General features: G+C 36.0%; 1 protein-coding gene across 1 annotated transcript in view; it reads right to left on the minus strand.

Moving 5' to 3' along the window:
- Positions 1-1,277: 1,277 nt before the first annotated feature.
- The window catches only part of DYNC2I1 (dynein 2 intermediate chain 1), a 28,764-nt gene continuing 13,868 nt past the window's right edge, over positions 1,278-16,173 (minus strand). The window contains exons 11-24 of the mRNA XM_082045754.1: positions 13,974-14,103; positions 13,360-13,471; positions 12,839-12,933; positions 12,388-12,517; positions 11,330-11,502; positions 10,614-10,776; positions 8,847-8,960; positions 7,872-7,933; positions 6,798-6,849; positions 5,481-5,541; positions 5,138-5,234; positions 4,751-4,882; positions 3,000-3,223; positions 1,278-1,694 (exon numbers count right to left, since the gene is read on the minus strand). Coding sequence (XP_081901880.1) covers positions 1,523-1,694; positions 3,000-3,223; positions 4,751-4,882; positions 5,138-5,234; positions 5,481-5,541; positions 6,798-6,849; positions 7,872-7,933; positions 8,847-8,960; positions 10,614-10,776; positions 11,330-11,502; positions 12,388-12,517; positions 12,839-12,933; positions 13,360-13,471; positions 13,974-14,103 — 1,717 coding nt within the window. The 3' untranslated portion in view covers positions 1,278-1,522. The remainder of the gene's footprint in view (positions 1,695-2,999; positions 3,224-4,750; positions 4,883-5,137; positions 5,235-5,480; positions 5,542-6,797; positions 6,850-7,871; positions 7,934-8,846; positions 8,961-10,613; positions 10,777-11,329; positions 11,503-12,387; positions 12,518-12,838; positions 12,934-13,359; positions 13,472-13,973; positions 14,104-16,173) is intronic.

The raw sequence follows: 16,173 nt of genomic DNA on the forward strand, positions 1-16,173 counted from the left end.
GGTAAATCATGAAAGCGATGAAATTATAATAAGAAAGAGATTTCTTTAAGGAGGCTACTATAATTTCAAAGCTTAATTTTGATCTTAAATTGGGGAGAGGGAGCGGTGGAGGGTGTATCTTTCTATTTGAGAGGGAAAGAATGAGATTTGGGGTTGGTTTTTTTACTATGCATCTCTGTAGTGATGCTCTGCTACCTTACTGTGAAAAGTACCTGTCGCCTGTTCTTTATCTGGATTAATAAACTTGTTATAATTTAATTTGGACTGTATCTTATTACTGTATGAACCCAACAATGAAGGAGAGTCATTTGTATTTATGGCCATTAAAAAAACCCAAAACTATGGCTGACCAAAGAAAAAGGATAGTGAAATGGTCTCTGAAATGCACGTCCCTTGGACAGCTCATCAGGCTCTCTGGGTTGCAGTTGCTGCTTTTGAGGAAAGGGGAACGTGCAGCAAATTCATTCCCAAAGTGGTATTATGCTGTGTATAGAAGACACTCATTTTTTACCACTGTGACTTGGCACCATCATGTGGCCACTCTGAGTTTGCTCAAGAAACAATTTACACGGAAAAACGCTCGCAATGAATTCATTAGAATCTGCAAATTATTTCAGGCTATTTTAGGAGATGGTACCTATCTTAAATACAGACTCACTAAATTCTGAACACATTGTCTTCCAGCGGTCCTTTTTTTCCCCAAATTTAATCATGGTTTTCCTCATGATCTTTGCATCAGAAGATTTGAGGCTACAAAAGTGAAAGGCATTTTCAGTGCTTGGTCTCAGTACAATCTTTACCAATAGTGGCCAAAACCTAGAATAATATACTTTTCCTCACTACAAGAGGTTTGGAAATGATTTGAAGGATTAAACAGGTCAGTATTTTCTGTTTTACATCAGAAATCCCAAAGGATGTAGAATTTTAGTAAATCTCACATGCATATTATTTACATAGTTTGATCCAAACAGGTAGTGTACATAGAAGGACAATCTGAGTTAGTCAGGTATTCCTTTTGCAAAGTTTCGGGGTCAAAATCAGTAGTAACATATCATGAGATGTAAACTTGTATTCTGAAATGTTTGCATCATGTTTTTAGGTGGATATAAGAAAGTTTTACCAAGCCTTAGTTTGTAAAAGGCCCAGAGGTGTAAGTCTCCATACATTCAGGTTGTTTATACAGAGGCACAACCAAAAGATCTATCATTTACTTCAGAGTAGAAAATTGAGAAACCACAGCGTAATTTATAGGAGCATATTTCCAGTATTTTATTGAAAATATATACATCTAGAGTACTTTCAATAATGAAATACAGTGCATCACCTTTTAAAGTATAATAATGCTAAATCAGGTTGTCATTTTTATGATAAAATATAAAGTTTCAGCTGAAATATTGTATTAATATTCTTTAAAATATATACAAGTTATATACAAATACAAAATTACACTACAAATATTTTAATTTATTATCAAAAATAATTGACTATTTCGCGATAATTTGTTCAGAGGGGTGTACTGTTTCTAAGAAGATTGCAATAAAATCATATGTAGTTTTTCAGATTCCTCGGGCTGAGGTAACGCCCACTTCTTCTTTACAAACTGAATGTCTATCTCTCCAGATGCTTTGGCCAGCACAAGGCCTAATAACCCGTTTGTTTTTTCTGGTTCTCCCAGGAGAGCCATAGTTACAACACTGAAATCAAAAGAATGGGGGAGTGGTTTTAATTGAGGCAAAATTAATAGAAATTGGTGTTTTCAAACTTGTCTTTAGGAGGTTACTTCTAGTTAACTACAATTCCTTTTTTATGCTCATCATAGTGTAATATTCCTTACTATTTCAAGTCCCAGCATGTTCTTTAGCTTTTCACCAGTTGCAATCATTGAATGTAAACACAACAGGCAACTCTTGCCCAGTTCAGATTCCACCATCAATTTCTAATAATGACTTTAAAATTACTTCAAGCTTGTAAAAATGAACTATTTTTTAATGGGATTTTCAAGTACAGTGTAGCCACTTCAAAAATTGCACTATTTTCTCTCCAAACTAGCAGCACTTTGCTATAGATTACAAGGATACAAGGAAAAAAACTTTTTGTTAGATCAGGGGCGTCAAATTCATTCTCACCAGGGGCCACATCAGCCTCGCGGTTGAATTCAAAGGGCTAAACATAATTTTAGAACTGTGTGAATGTAGGAGTTACATTTGTCCAGTCCTAAAATTACATTCAGCCATTTGAAAGCAACCACGAGGCTGATGTGGCCCCTGGTGAAAATGAGTTTGATACCCCTATGTTAGATATTCACCAGGATTAACTTAAACCTGGGGCAGACAGATTCTTGCAGCAGGGCTCCCATCAGGGAAGAAAGAGAGCTCTCCAGGCTGTATTTCAGAAAGGCTATATTAAATACCTTTTCTGCATCAAGCTACAGGACACCCAGGTCCCTACACTGACTACAGGAACAGCACTGTGAGACTACCCTGATGTCAGTCTTGGTGAATAGGTGCTACCCAAAAATATTCTTGTTTACTTTGTGACAATGAACAAAATATATTTCTTTATATTGGTAACCATGCCATATATAGGTATTTGAAAATGTTCTCCAACATATCTTGCCTATTTTAGAGGTTGATCCTGATCCAGCAAAGCTATCTTTGAACTTAAAGCAGTCCAAGGATTTTAGTGGGAACAAAATTTTTCTCGTTGTGTAAACAGCAGCTGCTCCATGTACAGACATCTGTTCCAACTGATAACACTATACCTGATTTTGATTTATACTAAACATTATTTCTCCTTTATCAGACTGTATAAAAGAATGAGTAAATAAGGATGAACTAAAATTTAGCTTGCTATAGTCTCTCCACTTGTGCAACAGTTTAAAAATACAGTTAGAAAAGCAATTCTAATGAACATTTAATGCCATAAAAAAACCAGCCAAACTCCAGTCAAAATGTAATAATAATATTAATATTTTGTTAAAAATAGAGCAATGCACTTACTTCTCTAACGGAACAGTCTGCTTTGCCACAGGCAACAAATCGTTTTCCAGAAGATCCCAAATGTAAATGTTAGATGATGCATCCAGGACAAAAAAGACGGCGGGCCTGGTTAAAGCCCACTGCAGGGCAATGACTGGCTGGCCATTGGTGCTGCCATTCCACTGCAGGAGGGGATGCTCTGATGTCATTTGGTGTAACCTGATACTGCCATCTGAACAGCCAACCTAGATGGTAGTCAAAAAGAAAATACTTTCTGGGAACAAAACAAACTAAACAAGATAAAAACTGCAATTCAATTCTTGAGAATACCAATCACATAAGTAGAAGTAGTTATCTGACTCAAGTGGCACATATCTCATATCTGACTCTATGGACTATCTGGATTTTAGCTTTTAATGTAATTTTAAGTTCAAAAGCAGTAACTCTGTACTAAGCATACTAGAGTAATCTAATCCACTAATCCTGGGTTGAAGTCCTCATTTCCTATTTTAAAACAAGGTCTGAAATTATCAACTTCGCTAATGCTGCGATCAAGTCTGAACTGGGGCAAGGTCACAGCCTTAGTGACCAATTCAGGCAGCTACTTAGTGACACAAGTAACCTGTAAAACCAAGAATAGCTTTCAGGACAGGCTATGTTTAACAATATAAGGAGATTAAACTGATTCATAATGCACAACTAAAACCAAAGACAGGCAGATATCACTACTTCCAGATATTTTATTATACTCTTTGTCTTGCCTAGTATAACATTTACAAGCTTGCTCTAGCCCAGGTACAAAACAAACTATTCTATGAAAACAGAAAATAATTATTCTTAATAATTATTCTTACTACTTAATAATTATTCCACTACTTAATAATTATTCTTACTACTCTGGGCCACCTCTACATAGGGAAGACTTCCTAGAATTTTCAAATTACGATGACTTTTTACAGTGACTCTGGAAATTGTGCTTACATTTAAAAGGACTCTGCAGATCCAAACATGTAGAAATCAGCATCGCTCTAAAGAAATGCATTTATGAAAAGTTTAAGAACATCTGCACTGGTAAAAGGATGTTCTGACTGCGCAGAGGTGACACAAAATATATACTCTGTAGCCAAACACATTCATTTTATACCTTAGGCAATCCAAATGAAGTCACATAAACCATGGCAAATTTAGAAAGAAAGCATTTTTAAGAGAGGATCAAGTACCAATGTATGCAAAGATAAGCAGATGGAAAATCCTACCCAAGTCAGATTCAACTTGTATTGAATACATTTTCTCAAAGAAGACAAATAAAACCAAGAGGTGTGTCGACAGGAACTGCTGAGGGCAGATCTGACCATGCCTGCTCACAGGGAACGCTGTCCCAGGGCTGTGGGGCGGGAGCAGGGAATGCCCAGGGCTGCCCCACACACCTGTATTTCACAGCAATACAGAAATTTTGTCTCCAAAGTGATGTCACTAGGAGATGGATGATGAAAGTGAGAAACTGCTGAGGTTTCATCAACAGCAGAAGACATGCTTGTCATGCTGATTTTCAGTAAGAACAAATAAGTTATCAGGCTGAAGTGAGATTTTCCACCTTCTACATAAGCAGAGTTCGAACACCAGGACACAAGATTTGTTTTCAGCCTTCACGGCAGATTGGAATTAGCAAGGTAAATCAACTATCACATCTAGTTAAATACATCAAATTAGAAATCCTCTCTCAGCATGTAACTAAAAAATGAAACTTGTATTATATTAAAATGTTTTCATACCAAAAATAGTGGCTTTCCAAAAGGGAAGAAATCAATTGCGTTGATGCTTATTGATCTCAGTCCGTTCTCCTGGGGTCTGAATAGTTTTGGAACAACTTTTAAATCATGTCTTGTACCGTGGCCTACCAGCCCCTGTGAACAACATAATGCAACTTTTGTTTTATTTTGTTCCTTTTTTTAATCAGTATCACAAGAAAAAGTTAAATAATTCACAGAGCTGCTACCTTAAGAGATCCTTAATAGCTAACAAATTTTAATAGCTAACATATTGTAATAATAGTCTCAAATTATAAATTTCATATACAGTCTACTGGTAAAATTCCAAGTAAATGGTGCAGTTTAAAAAAAAAATCCCAACTATGAGATGAATTTCAGCACATTACTCACAATGTTTGTTCCAACAATGAAATGATTAGGATTAGAAGACAGAAATTTAATAGTCAGTGTCTGGGGCATTCTCTGGCGCACATCCTTTGGGAAAAGGCTAGAAAAACATAATGGCAAAAGATGACATAAATAAAGGAATTTGTCTCATAAAACTATGCAAGTACGTACAGAAGCTCTTGATCTAAAATGCCTATGACTAGCTCTAGGAATAAGCGTATGTATATAAAAAAACCTAATGAAAATATCGTTAAACATATCTTACATAATGGCAAATTAATAAAGCATAGGAAAAATTAACTTCAAGAGATACACATGTGAAGTCTAAATGCCCCTGTTTTCTTACCTGTTATTCAGTTCCACAGTAGAGCTATGTACTAACTTCACTTTCCCTCCAGGAATTAAACCTAAAATTATAGAAAATAATTATTTAAACTGATTTAAGCACTTTGCATTAAGAAAGTGCTATCACCAAATTAAAACCTAAGCGAGTAAGTAAAAGTCTAGTCCATAATTAAATTGTTTATTGTAGATTGAGCTTTTAGTAGGTAAGAATCACATAATTTAGAACTATACACTTCATAATTCAAATCAGAGGAGTTGTAATCATTGACAGAGGACAAAGAAAGGGAAATATGATTATAAGTTTGAGTTTTGCACTATGCATACAACCTCCTGTGATATGACTATAAAACTCAATTCTATCACTGGTGAAAAAGCACATTTATGTCTCTTGGATCTTCGACAATGAATTACAGTAATGAGAAACTGCAATAATGCTTCCATAAAGTTGGTCTATGTTAATTGTTAGTAGAGACTAACATAGATAATTCTAATTCTTCAAACACAAGCATTTTTTGCAGAGGAAAAAAATTAATGCTGGTGGCAGTAAAACTGTGTCAACACATGATCACAGCTTTAAAATGTATCTCTTCACAGACACCCCATCCAGTTTCAGCAGCTTAATATAGCCAGGCATTGCACACGAGCTTATAAAACAGAAAATTGAGAAAAACCTTCTAGTTTATTAGCATTACTTCATTGTTTATATATGTATTTTAAAATGTATCAGGATTTTAATCACAGCCTTTTCTATTTAGGCAAGTATGTAAGTCTAATTTTGGTCAAAGAACAAAAAAATGTAATTATCTTCATTCACATAACTCAGAAAGGGCTGAATGGACTTTGTTCTTTACTTTTTTAACGGAAACTTTTTCGCACACTAAATTAAGTACCTTCACCAAATGAGAACTTCCAGGACAATCAGCAAAATGGAGATATAGACAACAACAAAAGCATTATAACAGACTTGGTTAAAACTAAAGAAAGAACAGGAGGATCAAGAAGGACATAAAATCTCATATTATTTGAGAAAAAACTGTTGAGGACACAGAAATCTGCTTTGACATTATAAGAAATGTATGGTGGCAATTACCAATAAAGAATTAGTAGATGAGATTCAGACAGCAGTGAAAATAACTCTCATGATACCTACCCAATAACCTCAAACATCAGATATAAGTCCTATTCAGAATTAATCTTTTCCTCAGTAATTTAGCCTTCTTCTAAACTATTTTTGCCATCACTGACTCTCCTACTCTCTTCTAACTTAATAATCTCAAAACTCAAGAACTTTATTCTACCTCTAACCTACAGTACTCACCTAAATCAGTTTGTGATCCAGCTAAATCCACTTTTTGTAATTCAACAACAACCTGAAAAGTCAATATTTAACATTAATAAGCAATATTTACTAGACTTTAAAGTATTTAAACTAGATGTAATAATGTATAACTGTAAAGGAACATTAAGATAGGTAAGTCTAACATGATAATGATCACAGGTAGATTCTCTATCCTGTCAGTGTCTGCAATGGTAAAAATAGTTCCATGTGCCTGCTGGATGTTCCCTGCTGTAAAGCAGAATATTGGAAGTTACATTCTACACTTAATTGTTAGTTGACAACTTGTCAGTTTGGTCAGTCAAAAAAAAAACCCACCCCAAATAAAGAATTTTAACACATTTTCTGTGCTTTTCACTATTCATGAAATAGAAAAGGCAGATCATTTGGCCTGAGCCTGTTGCTACTAAAAATTACTTAAAAGCTTTAAGAGACTATACTAGTGATACAGAAGGAAACACTTTTATCCCCTTATTATTCACTGAGCCATTCAGTTCCTCAAGCAAGGTCAATTCAAATGAAAATAACAGGTTCAGCAGCTGGGCCAAAGCTGCATCAGAAGAAGACTGAACACATCCAACAGAAAGAAGAGCTGGCAGAACAGTTCATTAAGACCTACAGACCTGGTGCTTACCTGCCTGTCATTTTTTAGGCAGGGTAACCTTATCAACAGATTTTTAAATTTTGCCTTTGAACATTTATTTTATATCAATTATGTCACTCGTCACATACATTTAGTACAGTCTCTGACATCACTGTGATTCAAGTAAAACAAAGTAGGTGAGTGAAAGAGGACTGGGGTCTATTAATTAATAGATGAAGCAGAACTACTGATTGCCTGTTTTCATGAATTTGTGTACCTGTTAATAGCTTTGCCTACACGGCATTAGGGAGTCAAGTAAAAAATTTTGAGAATTCCACCAGAATGGCTGGTGTTGCTGTACTTTTCAGGGAGGAAATTCTTAATAGAAATCATGGATTTCGTTTTCTATATTTGAAGAAGTATTTTATTATTCCAACACGATGCTCTCTCTTTTTTATACATACATTACTCACCCACATATTGAGGATTCCATTTTCATCCATTGAAGCTATCTGAAACGGAGGGCCTGAGATTTCTATGGAAGAAATAGTAGCAGTTTATATTCATACACTGCCCTTGGTCCTGAGCAATATCAAAGGATTTGAAACTTTTCCTAGGTTAATAAATTCCCTGAAACTTTTATGATCCTCTCAGCTGCATAAAAAGGAAAAGTACCCTAATTCTACCAAAGAAGAAAAAGACAAGAAACTAGTATGATCAGTTTGTCCTACCAGATAGGCAGATGTTCTCTGTCTGCATCTTTTAAAATGTCTTGATTCTGCAGGGACTTTGGAACAGAACATAAAGTGCAATAGATGAAATCTTATAAAACCTGCAATATGCAGCACATTTATTTGGACTGCTATGGATTTCAAAGTGTAAATCTGCGATGGAAGGAATAATGTCTCTTCTAGCACACTGCCTGAGAATTTGAGGGCATGAGGATTAAAGTTTCTTTTCAAAGGTTGGTTATGAAAAAATCAGGCAAAAAGCACAGGAAGAACCACCAAGTACCGTCACATATTTTAAGTGCTTTTGGATATAAGCAAGTTGCTCCACTTTTATAGATAGGTGTTTTTTTGGACATAATAGGAGTGCAAAGTCTTCTTTAAATGCATTCTGACTTCTTTAAAGACATTACAGAAGCTCCAAGACTTCTCTATAGGCAGTTTTTGAGTGATAATTTGTTTTATCATGGAAGAACAAAATATTGTCTTTAAAATAGACATTAAAACAAACACACACCCACATCTGATGTGAAACTGCACTGGATGAACATCACATAAAAATGAGAGTAGAAAATAAACATCAATGTTGTATGCAACTACTACTACAGACAACTTAAGAGGCAGAATAGAATTACGAACTGGATTTTGGCTGTATTTGTTTCACTAGATACCTAAAGAAAGAATCAGATGTCTTGATGGTTTGAAGAGCAGCTTACATACCCTCCTGATAAGAGAGGCTTGATAGCCCATAATTCTGATCAGTGTGGAGAAAGGTTGAAACAGATTCCACTGTTAGTATGGGAGAGGTGTGGTTTACTGTGTTTAGAACACCATCTGTAATTAAGGATAATGAAAGGTAAATACTATATTATTTTCAACACAAACAACAACAAAATGCCAATCACTTTTCGGCTTATGGAATACCAAGAACTACAAAGAGGGAATAGCAAATAATCACTTCACAAAGAGTTACATTTGTCTCAAATACCATACTGCAAACTGTTTCCTAAAATAACAAAATATTAATACTACTAGATAAATCTATGTTTCACCATTTGTATTTACTTCTCATTTTCCAAATAAATACTGCACCATTTATGCCACTGTACCAGACATTTCATTAAAATCTGCCATTTCGGGGTTACCATGAAAAGCATTATGTTAATTTCAAGCTCCATAAGTAACAGGTGTAGAAATAAATCACTGCTTACTGTAGAAAAGACAAAATCTAAGAAGGCTGGAGAGTTAGGCAGGGAAAAATGTAATGAAATATAACAAGAGCAAGTGTAGAGTCTTGCATCTGGGCAGGAACAACCCCAGGTTCCAGTATAAGTTGGGGAATGACCTGTTAGAGAGCAGTGTAGGGGAAAGGGACCTGGGGGTCCTGGTGGACAGCAGGATGACCATGAGCCAGCACTGTGCCCTTGTGGCCAGGAAGGCCAATGGTACCTGGGGTGGATTACAAGGGGGGTGGTTAGTAGGTCAGAGAGGTTCTCCTGCCCCTCTACTCTGCCCTGGTGAGACCACATCTGGAATATTGTGTCCAGTTCTGGGCCCCTCAGTTCCAGAAGGACAGGGAACTGCTGGAGAGAGTCCAGTGCAGGGCAATAAAGATGATGAAGGGTGTGGAGCATCTCCTGTGTGAGGAAAGGCTGAGGGAGCTGGGGCTCTTTAGCTTGGAGGAGACTGAGGGGTGACCTCATTAATGTTTATAAATATGTAAAGGATGAGTGTCATGAGGATGGAGCCAGGCTCTTCTCGGTGACAACCAATGATAGGACAAGAGGCAATGATAAGACAATGGGCAATGGGTACAAACTGGAACACAGGAGGTTCCATTTTAAATTTGAGAAGAAACTCCTTCACGGTGAGGGTGACAGAACACTGGAACAGGCTGCCCAGTGAGGTTGTAGAGTCTCCTTCTCTGGAGACGTTCAAACCTGCCTGGACACCTTCCTGTGTAACCTCATCTGGGTGTTCCTGCTCCGGCGGGGGGATTGGACTGGATGATCTTTCCAGGTCCCTTCCAATCCCTGACATTCTATGATCCTGTGTGATGATTTGCAAAGATTGCAACCTTTAAATTACATTGTGTTTTACAGTCTTAAATTACTTTGTTTTGGTTTTAATATATCTTAATATGTGTTTTTAGATGTAGATAAAAAGAAACATAGGTTATATTAAGGGAGATAACATGAAGCTCATGATTTCAGATGAGGTAGTAGTTGAGTAGTCCATTTTAAAATTACGATACTCCTTAGGTTCCACTTCTGGCCCACCTCTCTGTTCTCACTGCTTGATGCACATTGAGCTGGCTTATATTTCTTCACAACTATTACTGATTGGCAATTTCTACCTGACTAAATATTATCTCCAAACTGGCTAAGCTAGGCTACTGAAGAGACAGTGTCCTTAAAAGAGTTATTAATAGTAGTGGAATTGTTTCACTGCCCACAAAATTACTAATCAGAATGCGTAGATACTAACCAGTGGAAAATGTTGGAACTCGAAATGTCCAGTCAGTGTCACCGATCATCACGTGAGGGTGCATTCTCGAGTCTTCTCGAAGGTCCCACACCAACAATGAGCCATCTATTGTTCCACCAAAAACTAATGTTGTTTTATTTGGACTAAAGCAGCAGCATGTTACCTGTTAAACAGTAAAAATATGCACGGTTGGTATCATGATAAAGGCAAATGATCTGATAAGCCTGAAATATGTTTGTTCTTCCTAAGCATGCAAATCCAGAAAAGACAGACTAGAGATGTTTGTGGCAAGAGAACAGTTTGTTTAAAAGGGAATAGGATACAAGACTTTCAGTAGGCTTTCCCTTTTCAAGACAATTGTCTGCATCTACTGTCACAAAGCTGAAGGGGGAAATTTAACTGTGTGATAGTGATGGGTAGAGGGAAGTCCTGACTACATCTGGAATAGCTGCTTTAGTTCCATTCACTCTTCAACCACGAAATGGAGTCAAACTTTAAAAAGAAAGAAACAAATAAAAAACCACACACACACAAACACCACACACCGCCACAAACATTCCAGTAATGGTGCACAATGAGTGAGAACAATGTTTTGCTCACAAGGCTCAGATCTGTTTCTCAAAAGAAGACATAACTTGCGGCAAGACAAGAAAATAAAATAAACATAATAAAGCCTTTTATTCACTGAGTAAATATACAATGTTATTAAAACATACCTTTGAGTCACACATTAAAAGTTTCTGAGGACTGGAGGGCTGCCAGATGTTCCAAACACATATTATGCTCTTTCTATTCAGTAAACCAACACCTGGCTTTTCAGGTAATCCATGAACAGAAAGTAGCGTCTGCCTCTGAACTTGAGAGACACATATGCAGGATATTTTTCGGTCTAAACCATTAAAAAAAAAAATCAAGAAAGAAAAGCAATAAATAAACTCACAGTAGATGAAAAAGCATAATTAGTTGCTATAGCAACAACCAAAGAAGCTAAGATGTAATTATGAAGAATATTTCTATTAACAGTGGGTTGCTTTTGATGCTATAAAAGAAAAAAGAAGGGACTAGAGAAAGAATAAAAAAAAATTGAAGTAGAAAGCAAAAAGGAAGACAGCCAAGAACTTAATGGAATAATTAGTCTGGGCATAAACAAGCCAGTCTGATCTGATGTCAGTACATATACTGAAAATTAAGCTAAGTCTCAAACAGGAAACAGCACAGGCCAGGTTTTTTCTGGTTCAACTCATGTTCATGCTGGAATATGTATGGTTGTGTGCTACAATAGGTCTTCCTAACATAATTACAGATGCTTTATTTTTCATTTTTCTTTTCATCTGAACATCTACTGTTTACAAGAGGAAGATATACCTGCAGTTCAAATATATCAGGCTATATTCTCCCTGTTCAATAGCCTTGTTTTATTTGCAACTTTGGCCCTAGTGTCAACATCAAGAGCCTAAATAAAATGACATCCCTTGGGATGGCCCTTCAAGAACAGGGGCAAGAAATTACATCCAGGACACCGATATATCATGCTAATCGCTAGCTATATTTCAGGTTTCACAGCAGCTAGGACATTCTGATGTTCCCTGTGTGAAACCCATCTGCACAGAGTTACAGCAAGATTAGCACAATTAAAAGAAAAATGGGCTTTATGTCATCTATATATCCTGATATGTGCTGTTTGCACTTCAGTCATGACAAAAAGCATGGTATTTTGCATAAGGAAGAAGAGTTCAGACTGCATACTAAGAGGTGTAGAATAAAGTTCCCTTACCATGGAGGAATGGCTGGTTAGTATTTAACTGGAAACAGCTGTCACTAATAGACAGACTGGTTTGTCGAGAACCTGGTTTCCACCTGGGTTGTGTTGCAACTTGATCCTCCTCTAGCAAAACAGCAATCACCTTCCAAACACAATTACATTTATAGAAATAAAAGGGTCATCTTATCATTCAGCTTTGCTATTTGTAGCTTTCTAGATTATGTGGACTAATTTAAAAAACCTTTAGCAACTCTGTTAATTTTACATCTTTGCAAATACAGCTTAACAGACATAAAAGCTGCACAGCTCTTGTTCCATTCCTTTGCAGAGAGATGAATCTCACTGATAATGAGTCTTATTTAAGTAATTTATTTAAATTAGTCAGAACAAGTACTGTAAGTGATGTATCACACAGTATATTTATGGACACAACTCCTAAGGGATATTAAGTACATAAGTGTACCTGGCAAGCAGACCGGAGGAAATTTGCTAATTTTTGTGAATCAATTTTAGGTGTTAGAGCTCCATTCACTGACATATCCTGGCTGGTTACAGGACCTAAGAAAAAATAAAAACCAAAACCAAACTTGAAGCTTCAAAAGAGAATCAATTAAGAAAACCATAAGAACACTGTAATCTTTAAGCAAGAAGAGAGTGGCAGGCATCAGCTTCTCTTCAGAAGAAATAACAGTACTGAAGAACAAGATCTGTTGAGAAATTGTATCTGCTGCCAACAAAAACAGCAATCCAGAAGGAAGAAACTATTTCTGCTACTTATTCTCCACCCCCTTCCGTGAATACCTATATATGTTCACATATATGAATATATTCACATATATTTTCAGTGCCTATGTATTCAGTGTGCCTACAGCAGTTTGCTATCGATGCACCCTACCACATTACAAATTCTGACAATTAACGGGTACAAAAGAGAAAGTTTACATGCACACATCCATAAATGAATAAGATTAAAGTGTTCTTCACCTCCAGATACAATGGCACTTTCTGCTGGATGCTGTGTCCATTTCTCCAGGGTCTCAACTTCCTCAGTCTGAATGTCTCTCTCAAGATTGTCCTCATTACATTGAACATATGCCTAAAGTAGAATGATAAAGTGATCAATATATGGATGACACAGCTAAGAATGACACATAACTGAAAAGAACTTAAACAGTCATTTTAAACCTGATGAGCTCAACCTCTTCTCTTTGTAAATTCAGACCTAAGCTTACTAACACAGTGTCACTACTTTGCGCATGCACATTTTACCACACAAGAGTGCCAGACCTCCTGCAAAAATACAGAATGTCTTATGTGACATGTGAACATTAAACCCAGCACAGCTGGGACAGTGAGCCACAGACTTACAGAAAGTCCTTTAGAAAATGTGGAGGGAACACGAGAGAAATGGAAAATAGCCTCATTGGCCAAAATGCTTTGATAGAATTTCTTTATGGTAATTAAGGCTTAGAGATGAAAGTTATAATTTATTACTTTACTGTCCTCTTAGCTCTAGTAAGTTGCTTTTGTAAGGAAAAATATTTTCCAGAACATGAATCAGCAATTTCAGGATTTAAATATTATAACATGTTTGTTACCTGCTTAGTGTTCATTTTACCAAAATTCCTGATATACATGTCATACTCATTTACAGGAGGCAAATCCAGTAACGAAAAACTAACTGAGAAGTCCAGATCAATTAGTGGGAGAAGTTCCGAACTCCGTTTTCTTTAAAATAAATTACAAGAAAGAAACACAAAAATTATTATGACCAAGTATTTGGTATTCCAAAAGAAAAACAACCTGATTTGCTACAGTACCAGAGATCTAACAATCCATTGATCTATGCAAATTGAAGCTGTACCGAAATTGACAGATAAAAATATATCAATAGAAGTACATAAAAGAACGTTACGAATTCTCATTTGTTATGCTGAGATAATTATCATATCTGAAAATGCAATATTGATTGCAAATGGCAAACTTATGTGGTTTATTATTATAATTAAGTCAAAGCCAAGCACAATCATCTTGCCTAAGTATTCAAAAGCTGTTCTGTGAGGTAACAGATGAATGTCTTTTTCTTCTTGTAGCTAGGATGGTGGCTAATTCTCCTAAACTCACCTTATGAACTTACATTACCTGTATGTGTACATGCTTTATAAAGAAACTGGTTTTGTTATGACTTAGGCAAATGTAATTTGAGTGACCTCCACTGGTAACAGACTGCCTGAATTTGTACCTCTTTACATCACCAGGCAAACAAATAACAAGAGCAGCAATCTTAAAATACATTTTAAGTATGTACGTGAAATGAATTAATTGCTGATTCATAACCTGTGGAAATGAATACTTACCTCATCCACAAAAAAAAAAGCCTCCAAAAACCATCAGTTACTGGATTATTGAACTTGATCTAAATTCTATGAAAACAAGTACTCAAGACTGAGGTAGACTGTGCATTTTTCCATTTGTATTTTTTGTTTTGAATATGATTAGCACATTGTGCAGTACTTGAGATATCTGAATCTCTTTGTCCTATGAAATGCCAAATCGTTCCATTTCCCTACATTCTCTTGCTGCAATGATACAAAAAATAACTGCCTTATCCAGCTTCCTCCAATCCTTTTACTTTCTGCCTACCTCAGTTCTTAATTTTTTCATCTTTGCTCACAGATGAAACTATATTTTGATTCTTAATTGGAAGACAAGTCTAACTTTATAGACTGTATGCTCTGATAAGCATAAAACATTTATGTGATATTAGTTATTATCATCAAGATTCCTACCACTCCACTTGGATGATGTGTGGATAATGAAGAGAGTCAATCTTCATCACAATTGACACAATTACCTGTCTACTTCAATGTCATAAAATTGTTAGGATATTTTATTTTAAGAGTTAATTGCTTGAATTACATACAGATGTCTGTTTATAAGTTAATTCTGCACTCTTGCTATAGTACAGATTCCTTGACAAGGGGAAAAATTTTTTAGTCTCTCTTTCTCTCTCTTGTACTTTCACATTTTTTTTAATATACTTAATGTAAATACAACCAATATACAATAATGGCTCTGTAGCAATTCCATATCTACACAATCTTACAGATGCATATCCTAGTTGCAGTTTTTCTTCAGTGAGATAGTCTTTGAAAAGGGAAAAGACTAGAGCAACAGGAGTTGGAATTTTAGGGTGGATTTTTCTTTATGCCTAAGGACAATTTTCACATCCCTTTTTTGCTACTTGATGACTTCTATCGCATTTTCTTATCCACATTTTACTTCTACTTCCTAATACACCACCTCTTCACAAACATTGTGGGCACAGATTGCTGCGGTTTAATTCAAATGCAGGAAAGTTGCTTCCTAGTTACAAATCTTAATGATACATGCAGACAAATCTTTAAAATAATCGAATATGCCTAATATTAATACTTAGAACTCCAAAGCGCTACCGTTCATTCATGGGATACTTTCAGTCTGTTTACTGGTAGCAATGTATTATCACAGCATTAAATTCCACAAACCCTTCCTCTTTCCTTGAAAATGCTAGTTATCTTCACAGGTTATATACGTTGTTAGCACACGATGTTATATACATAGTCATAATCAGTCATAGTACATAATCAGCAGAGGCTGACAAACATTTCAGAAGGCAATTCTTCAAAGAGGCGCCTTCCTGAATTTCCTAATCTGTCTTCAGTGTCTAGACAGGAAGCCTACACAATGAACTCATGTAAAATGTGGGCCTATAAATTTAGGCAAGATGAATTAGACAACCTAAAATCTTCCTGACAT

The sequence above is a fragment of the Streptopelia decaocto genome (assembly GCF_964273445.1).
Source record: "Streptopelia decaocto genome assembly, chromosome: 2".
NCBI classification, from domain to species: domain Eukaryota; kingdom Metazoa; phylum Chordata; class Aves; order Columbiformes; family Columbidae; genus Streptopelia; species Streptopelia decaocto.